Source organism: Haliaeetus leucocephalus, unplaced genomic scaffold, assembly GCF_000737465.1.
Source record: "Haliaeetus leucocephalus isolate CR32 unplaced genomic scaffold, Haliaeetus_leucocephalus-4.0 Scaffold165, whole genome shotgun sequence".
In the NCBI taxonomy this organism is placed as follows: Eukaryota; Metazoa; Chordata; class Aves; order Accipitriformes; family Accipitridae; genus Haliaeetus; species Haliaeetus leucocephalus.
The window spans coordinates 1,710,839-1,720,175 of NW_010972601.1; the positions used below are offsets into that span (position 1 = coordinate 1,710,839).

Sequence of the window (9,337 nt, forward strand, 5' to 3'; positions counted from 1 at the left end):
TATGGGTAGGTATGAGATTCAACAGCAGCATCCTGCTCCCAGGGCAAGAAGCAGAAGAGCTAAAGTGATGATGAAACAGCACAGAAATAAAAGGAAGATAAGGGTTTTCATGCAAGCTCTGCCAAAGACAGTGAGCTAAAGTGGATAAAGGTGGAAAACAAGCAAACAAATAAAAAAAGACCTGGAGAGAAAGTCAGGACAATGCCAGGATGGATAGTAAGCTCAAAAGAATGGTCTACAAGAAGAGAGGTTAAAACAGCTGGAGAGGAGGAGGTACAAGGGACAGGCACTGAATGACAGAGGAAAGCTCAACATTTCAGGGATCATCAGGTGGTAGGGCAGACATCTGGATTGTTCACAGCAAAGGGTCATGAAGGACAAGATCCACCTGATTAAACGCTGGTGACTGCAGGGCAACTCTTTCCTCTGAGCTCACCATCACACTCTCCCTATGTAGTTCACGGTGATACAGTCAATACAGTCAGCAGAGCTGAGGTCCAAGTCTCCTCACCCTAAAGCAGACCTCTAGACTTTGGTGTGGTTCATTTTGCCTTATACCAGATTAAACCTCCATTTATGAACAGATCTTGTGTAATCACTTCAGACATAGTCACCTACATTGTGTATGAGTTAAGCAAGACAAATCCCTCCTCAATAAACAACCGAGTAACTGATTTCTCTTTTTAGAAATTAAAAGTAGTTGCTACCTAATTGATCCTAAGGACATTAAGTGGCTACTGGCCTCAGATAGAGCCTCTGTTCCAGAAGTAATGCTCTTCGGTAGGATGTATGAGATGCCTTGTGCTGGGACCTACCTGGTGACAGAGGGCTGCCTTCTCAGATCTGGCACTGTTCACAAACAGGGTAGATGTTCAAGTGGAAGTTCTTGTGCCACAGAAGTGCCATTTAGCTTCATTAGAAATGGGACAGAAATCCTTTCTAAATTATTTGCATTGTCAGAGCAGATTGCTCAAGATTCCCAAAGAATTTCTGAATTCACAGGCAGCCAGATTCCTCCCAGTGCCCAGCACCTTTGCACTGAGAGCTGAGCCCTGCTGCTGCCCAAAGCCTGAACAATGCCCAGTTCATTGCATTCATGCATCTCAGTGCTGCTGCAAACACACAAAGTGGGGCTTGGGCATGTACAGATGTGTCTGTGTTTTCAAGTGGGGGGACCATTCCCTTCATATACAGTCCTCACTGGGCAGCAACAATGCCAGAGCCAGAATCACTCCAGCAGCCCTTTGTTATTCATACACCATGCATTCAACCTCTGCCTTCCCTTCCCTCTTCTTTCTGGTGTGACACTTACTGGCAAGTCCAGGATCTCTATGCCAGTGCCAGAATTTGCTTGTAGAGCTTTGAGGACCCCACAGCAGCCTTCACTTTGCATGGGATTTCTGGTCATCTGCAGTCAGAAGAGAAACAGCAGGAGGCTGTGTGACATGGTTTTTTTGTATGACCCTTGACAGTACCAGTGGTCCCCAGCGGGTAAGATACCAGCGGGATTTACTTCAAGTGCCAGTAACAGTGGGCCAAGGGTTCTCAAGCAGCCATCCCAGTGCCACCTGTCATGCCAAGATGGACACTACTGTTGCAGAAATAGGATGCTATCCATGCTGCAAGACAGGCTGCAGTTCACACAGTGGCAGGCTCACAGAAATCAGTTCACTGAGGAGAGTGCAAGTACAAGTCCTCTGTCTTAATAAGAGCATATTGCAACCAGGGAAGCATGGGAGAAGACAGGCTGGGGCAAGCAGCTCCCTGATTTTGCTGTGGATTTGTTCTAAGGGGTTCCAATCGAGGACATAAATGCATCAGTGATATTTAAATATGCATAAGAGGCTCCAATACCTTCCTAGGAAAAGTTACTCACGTTAAGTCTTTTCAGACTCTTGTTTTCTTTCAGGCCACATGCAATGTGCAGAGCTCCTTCCACCGAAATACGGTTGTTGCTAAAAACAGATAAAAGGCATGCTTCACATGCTGAGCTGCAGGTTTTCCATATCTACATTGCTCAGGCAAAGGATATGCAACCTCCTGCTTCACCCAGCACTGAAAACATGTTATATCCAGAGGGAATTTAGGGCAGCTCCTTCCAACTAAACAATTGTATTTGGGAGGTTGGAAGCGGTGAGGAGTTGCCAAGTCCCAGAGGCTGATAGAGGTGAGGCTGGCACGGCTCCATGCCCCCAGTAGTGAGGCTGACTGTGTATTTCCAATAGGCACAGACACAAATTTATGCAAGATATTCACATGGCCAGCCACATAGATCAACACAGACAGAAACACTCAATATTCCTCCTCTTTTCCCATGCTTGTTCCTCCCCAGACCACCTGATTTCCTTCCCTCACCCTTGATTCCTCCCCTAAACATCCCCTAAGAGGCCTTACGCAATCCCCAGATGCTCTTCCCCTGCATCCTGTAACATGTTCCACAGCCCCTCGGAAGTGACCCCAATTTTAAGGAGAGGAATTGGGCTTTGGGATGAGACCAGCAGCACTAGTATATTGTAACACTCCCTCTGCCTTATGCACCTACCACACTCTGCAAGTAGGAGATCCAAATGGCTGCTGCGGGCTTTGCCCACCACTGGAAAATGGGATGAAATGTGCAGCAGGACCAGAGTTTGTCTCACCTAACGTTTAGCTCTTCCAGCACATTGTTGGCTTTAAGAGCCTCCCCCAAGGCAGCTGCTCCACTGTTGCCAAAGCCATTGTAGGAAACATCCAGCACTTTGAGGTATATGTTTGCCTGTGGTGTGACATAAACGCACAACTGAAAATCTCCCTGTCACTTGATTCAGCCTTGGAGAAATATCCTGCCTGTGCACTACCATCCCTTCCACTGTCCAAAAAGCAGTTGGGGCTTTGCTCCACTAGTCCTTGGATGGCACATGTGATTTGCATTATACAAGAGGTGAAATTAAATTACTTTAGTGGCCCCTTTCAGCCTAAGAGGCTGGAAGAACTGTTTCTTATTTTAATGAGAGACTGTTTACTTTTAGTAGAGTAAAAACTGTATATAGACTACAAAACAATTTCTGTATTGATTTATGATTCTGAAGTGAAATGAAACAATTCAAAACATTCATTCGAGTAATTTTGACTCTAAAAAGGGAAAGAACTAGAAATAGAGAAATTAAAACATATGCAATAGATCAATAGAGAATGGATGATTTTACTCTCTTAGTTCCAAGATTTATATGATCCCAGATCATACATGGCTGTTGGACAGGCAAGGGCACAAGGCAAACAGCACGTTATGGCATTCACGCTCATTTAAACAGATAAAGCTTCATGTGAGTTCTCAGAATTTAAAAACAGGAGTAAAAACATTTCCTACCCCCAAGCCTTTGGCCAAGGCAGCTGCCCCTTGGCTATGGAAATGGTTCCAGCTGATTTTAAGTTCCTTTAATCCAATGTTTTCTGCTATTGCTGTTCCAAGAATTTCACCTGAGAAAAAAATACATGAAGCCAAACAGTTTTAAGAGTTAAAAGGATTAAGTTTAAGAGTTAAAAGGAAGCTCAGATTAGTTTAGATATTTCTCTGCAACTGTCTCTATTACCTCTAGGCAGGCAATTAAAACTACAACATATTATTTTCTTTTATACCTCGTTTACCATAAACACAAAGCAGAAGCTGCTGGACAATAAAGCATATGTGTTCTCTGACCACAGGTTGCAAACGCAGCAAAGAGGGAGAGAAAATCCAATCACTATATCACAAAGCCAGGGTCTGCTGCTCATGCATGGAGACCTGACTGCACAGGCTCATTCTCCAGCCAGATGAGAGCCTGAAAGCTGACACCAAGCAACCAGGTAGCTTCCCAGAGTCTCTCACCCTTCCCCAGCACTGGCCTCCAGCCAACTGAAGCCTGCTGGTCTGTTCTGCTGGCAGAGAAGCCAGCTCTGCTCTCTCTTTGACCCGTCCCAGAGCTCCTGTGCCATTATAAAATCTGAATAGGTTTCCTCAGCAAGTGTTCTGCGCATTTCCAATGGGGCAGGAAAGAAATGAGGTTGTCAACCAGCACAGAAGAAAAGGAAGCCATTACCATGCTTGAAGACCAGAAGACTGGGGAGAGCTGTTTGACTGCAAAGGCAGCAGGAGGTGAGCAGGATAGGGGTGGAGAGAAAAGCAGCCATTGCAGCCTTCAAAAGTAAAAATGAGGAAAAAAGCAGAACAGAACTGGAAAGGAACCAACTGAATGGCTGGTGTGTTCCTGGTGGCCAGAAGAGATGAGGATAGTTGTTTCCTCTTGGGAGCCAGAAAACATGGAGGATCTTCAAGGAGGAGGCTATAGCAGGTGAGATGTGTGATGATTAAGGGTTGTAAAGCAGTGGATGGAGAGAAGATGGTAAATTTTTCATGAAAGACACAACCCTGGGAGAATGTGGATCTGACAGATGACATGGGATGTAGCATGGGAGAGAAAAAATTCAGTATCTCCCTTTTTGAGTGTACCCATCATGGACAGTGTTGGAAGTGGAGGGATCTGGAGCAGTTGTAGGGTGAGACCAGGAGGAGGGAGAAGATTTGTGAATCTTCATCCTGGAGACAGGAGCAGAACACGTGGCTGGGGTTGCCCAAGGACAGACACAGATGGAGAAGATGAAGCATGTGCCAGTAAGGTGCAAAAAGGAGATGAGCATAAAGGTTGAAAAGTCAGGGATTAGCAATGACATCATGAGAAGTGTTCTGCAGAAGTGAACAGTCAGGAAGAAAGGATGGGCGAGTTCAGGCCAGCACAAGTGAGCCTGGTGAAACTAGTACAGACTAAGGCCTAGGGAGCAATAACTGGGTTTCATCACATCACACAGCACCACAGGAGTGCTGTGAATGCAAGGATGTAACGATTAAATAACAGCATGCTTAAAAATCAGGAGCCAAAGAAAAAGAGCAATATGCATTAACAAGGTCAAGACCAACAAGAAAAGAAATAGCCAAAGTCTCAAGCAAAGGAAGTCCCCAAACCACAAGCTGCCAGAGGTGGCAGAGTATCAGAGAAGCACAACCGCCTCCTTGTTCCACTTGCACACCCTCCCCTTGGCACCTGCAATCACCTCTCAGTGACAGGGAGCTAGAGAGAAGCACTGTTGGCAAACTCCATTCTGCTGTTTTATTTCTGCTCTTATTAAGCATTTTATACACCTGTGAAAGCTGAAATAATGATGAAGAAAAAAAGCAAATGATAGTTCAGTGAAAGGAAGACCATCAGAACTTGGGAACTAGGAAGAACAGGGAAAGAAACAGAAGAGGTAAAGCTTGCAATGCTTTACAAAGAGGCAGAGAATGAAGATGAATGAATGATGATAGCTTGACACTGGTTTTGCCTACAAAGAGCCAAAAATACTTTTCAAGTAACTGAAGATATTAACCAACCCTGCTCCCCAAAGGTCTAAGGCAGGCAAGCAACTCATTAAGCTGCATTGCCAACTGCCACAGCACCCTTCTCTGTGCAAGCTGCACAGACAGCACCTTACCTGCTTTGTCACCAAACATGTTGTAACTCAAATCCAGAATTTCCACTTTGCTGTTTGCTGTGAGGGCATCCGCTAAATACTTTACTGCATGATCATCAAATTCATTTCCTGAGAGCTGGAGGGACACAATTGTAGTATTTTCTAGAAGCATAGCAGAAAAGGCCTTAGCTCCTTCAATGCCTATTTTGTTGTCAGATAAATCAACAGCTGGGGAAAGAAAAAACATTATCAGACCACCAAATCATATCATATCAGATGCCAGGGAGGTGCCTGACCTCTATGCTGCAATGGCAGAAGCAGTGCCAGACTTGGAAAATAAGAATGCTAAACCTACTCTAACACAGCATTTTAGTAGGAACAACAGAACTTAATTTTTTAATTCACAGACTGTCCCTAAGATAGGCTCATTCAAGTTTTGCCACATGAATATGGGACATGAGACAAAAGCAATCCTTGTACATCTATGCTTCCTGCTCCAGGCACAACCTACACTCAGCAAAGTTGTAGTGGGTTTCTTGGTTCCTCATCATGGCTGGAAAAAAAGAGTGTAGGCTGGGAGAGCGAGCGAAGCTAAATGTAACAACACAAACGGATGTGAAGACAGACACTGAGACCCAAATATGAAAGCATGAACTTGTCTGCCCACCTACATACAGAATGAATTTTCCTCGCACAGAAGTAACAGAATCCTAAACCTCTAACACTGAATCCAACCACTAGAAAACAAAAATAAGGAAATCCCTTGTTACTGGGGGGTTCACAGCACAGAACCTGTCCCCTTCATCCATGATGACTTCCTGACAAAGCAGATTAGGCTTGCCTTAGTTATACAAGAGTTGTGTTCTCAGCTGTCTAAACTGACCTTGTTCTTTGTGAATAAAATATATCCTTCAGTGCAGCAACCAGCATGACTTAGAGCAAAGTTCTGCCTGTATCATAGCAGGGGCCTGGAGATTCAGACACTGAAACAGGAGGTTAATGCAAGTGCTGGAAAATGCGACACAAGAGACATGACAGGGGCTCCACACAGACCCATCCTGGGTCTCTGCTCTGCGCTCTTCACACAGAAGCACAGCACAGGGACTCCTAGACTGTCTCTGCATGTTAACAACCTCAGGTTTGGCAGGGCTTCTTAGTGCTTCTGGCTACATGCTGGCACAACCAGCTGTATCCCACCGAAGCCTTCACTGCACCTCAGCTCTGCGGAGCCAGCACAAGACCCTGCCATGTGTAACCCACAACCCAGATAACCTATCCACATATAACTGGGAGTTGCTACTTAAATTATGAAAGGCAGGAATATCGACCCTGGAAAAGCAGGGACTAAAACCATGATCTCTAGACACAACACTGCCTGAGACTTAAATTCAGGAACCGCTGCTCTGCTTCTGCTCCCTCTATCTGTAGTACCTTTAGTCTAATACTACAGAGGTATTGGACACATGAAATGTCCCATGAAGAACAGATGTGTGCTGCTGCTAGAACAGAGGCTTGCAGATTCACTCTAGATGGGCTTCTCTTCCACTTGTCCCTACTTAAAAGCCCTGTTTTCTTAGATGCAAATCACGCAAATTCAGCTTCCAAACCCTTAACCATTATTAACCACATCCTCTGAATAGCCTAAGTTTCAGGTGGATGTTTCTGATCCACAATCAAAGCAGAAACTCGCTCTTTCTCCTGGCTTTCACAGGAATAACAAGACTGGGCTGACTCCAGTTAGTGGCATCCTAACTTCACAAAAGTAAGTGCTGTGAAAACAGGTGAAGAAAGGTGATGAAGCAGCACAGTTTTAAACACTCACTGTTCAAACAGCACCTCTTCACACACACAGAGTCACTATGACAGCAGGACTGGTTAAATCCACAAAGAAGCCAGTACAACTTCCTCCTCTACAGCAACACATCTACCACAGAACAGCAGATGGGAGCACACAAACCTGAAATGAAGCAGTTTTCTTTCAGCATCTCTGCAATTGCAGCCGCCCCTTCTCCCTGCAGCCAGTTGTCACTTAGGTCTAACATGAGGATAGAGGTATCAACCATCAAAGAAAGAGCTAAAGCCTTGGCACCCTGCAACGAAAAGAACCCAAAATGGGTCATTTACAGTTTCACTGGGTTCACAAAGCTCTTGTGGATGTTTCTGTTTCACATTCCCTTAGTCTGGCAGGGTGCAGGGGGATTTCACAAAGCCACCAACAGAATCATGCAAAAAGATTCCCCTTTCAAAATCATTTAAAGCTATACCGGAAAAGCAAATGCTGAATATGGTTTAAGATATGTCCTTTACGTTATTAAAGAATTAATTTCTCCTTCCCTAAAAATGATGAAAAATACTTCTGCTGTCAATATTCACGATGCAAAGGAAAAGGAAAAGGTTCTGGCCCATTGTGCCCGATGATGTACCTCTCCAGACATCACTTCTACCTGGCAGTCTGTGAGTACAGCCATAGTAAGTGCCCCTTTAGTTTACTTACAGCTGCTCTGAATCCTGACCTCAACATCTAAGAAGCCTGTATTGCACCAGTATCCTGATCTCTGTCAGGAGGAAATCTTAATTTCAAAAATATTTACAATTTAACAAAAGTATGGCAATGACCTTGTAATTACTCAACAAGTACTGCAAAATCATATTATTTTTCCCAGCCTTGGATATCAGACACAGGAAAATGAACTGGAAGGGACCTCAGAGAACAATTCAGACAAAATAAATTTAACAGAACAAAAAGGTTTATCACCAAAAATTAGTATGAAAGGCTGCACCCTTTTCATGGTCCAAACTACACATTTCCAAAATGCCATACCCCCTGAAAGCAGCTTTCACGGGTGGGACTACCTGACACGAACCAATGCGTGAACGTACAAAAGGTTTATAATTTCTTCCTAAAAATATTACTTTAAAAAATGTGGAGTACTCCAGGGCAGACAACACACCCTCAGGAACAATTCTCCACCCAAGGTGGAAGAGGGGTAATGACACACCTGCACATCCTATCCTCCCACCTCCCCTCCTGCACCCGGGAAAGGAGATGACTCCCATTCCCAAGCCCTGCAAAACAACCTGCTGACAAATCCCCACCGCCCGCCAAACACCAAACCTCGTGTGGCATAACGCTAGCCCCTAAATGGTATCTGAACCACCCACAAGGCTGGCAGAAAAGGGTCCTTGACATGTTCTTGACGTGAAACTTGCACTGCTTTGATACCCGAAGGAGTTACAACAACGTTTTTGTTAGTGGGAAAGACAAAACCGACAGTCCCTGGGTTGGGGTTTTTGCACCGGTTTCTGGTTCTGGCAAGGGACCACAGCTAAGCGTGACAGTGGGGTGACCAGAGGGGACAGCCCCAGCCGGCTGACAGGGTCTGCAGCCCCTCTGACACCCCAGAGCCCCGCGGCGGGTGTCCCTCAAGCAGGGCAACGGTGCTTCCATCCCTCACCCGCGGGCCCAGGCCACGGTGCCGCAGGCTGAGCAGGGGGCCCGCCGTGCGCCGCAGGAGGCCGGAGGCCGGGGTCACACCGCAGGCCCGGCATGCAGCCCGGTACCGGCTCTCTCTGGCCGAGCTGCCGGCGTCCTCCTCGCCTGCGGGGAAAAGAGCGTCGGGGACAGTTTCACCGCGCGCTCCCACGAAGCCCCAGCGCCCGCCGCGTTGTCGCTGTTCCTACTCCGCCACGGCGGGGACGCGGCCTAGGCCCGGGCCCAGGCCCGGGCCCAGGCCGCTGCCTCCCCGGACCGGCGGGACAAACCCGGCGTCCCCCTGGACACACCCCGGGGACACAGCCCTCGGAGCCCGGGCCGCAGCCAACCCCGGCCGGCGGGGCCCCCTCCCGCCGCACCGGAGCTCCCCCCGTCCGCGCC

The 9,337-nt window shown here is 46.6% G+C and overlaps 1 protein-coding gene across 1 annotated transcript; it reads right to left on the bottom strand.

Annotated features, from left to right (window-relative positions):
• Positions 1–1,228: 1,228 nt before the first annotated feature.
• LOC104829257 (leucine-rich repeat-containing protein 74B-like) lies at positions 1,229–8,986 on the bottom strand. The gene is made up of 7 exons (XM_010563392.1): positions 8,919–8,986; positions 7,421–7,553; positions 5,485–5,691; positions 3,347–3,456; positions 2,640–2,755; positions 1,877–1,955; positions 1,229–1,408 (listed from the first exon to the last, which is right to left on the bottom strand). The coding sequence occupies exons 2-7, from the start codon at positions 7,524–7,526 to the stop codon at positions 1,229–1,231; spliced, it is 798 nt and encodes a 265-aa protein (XP_010561694.1). The 5' UTR covers positions 7,527–7,553; positions 8,919–8,986.
• Between the last annotated feature and the right edge of the window lie 351 nt (positions 8,987–9,337).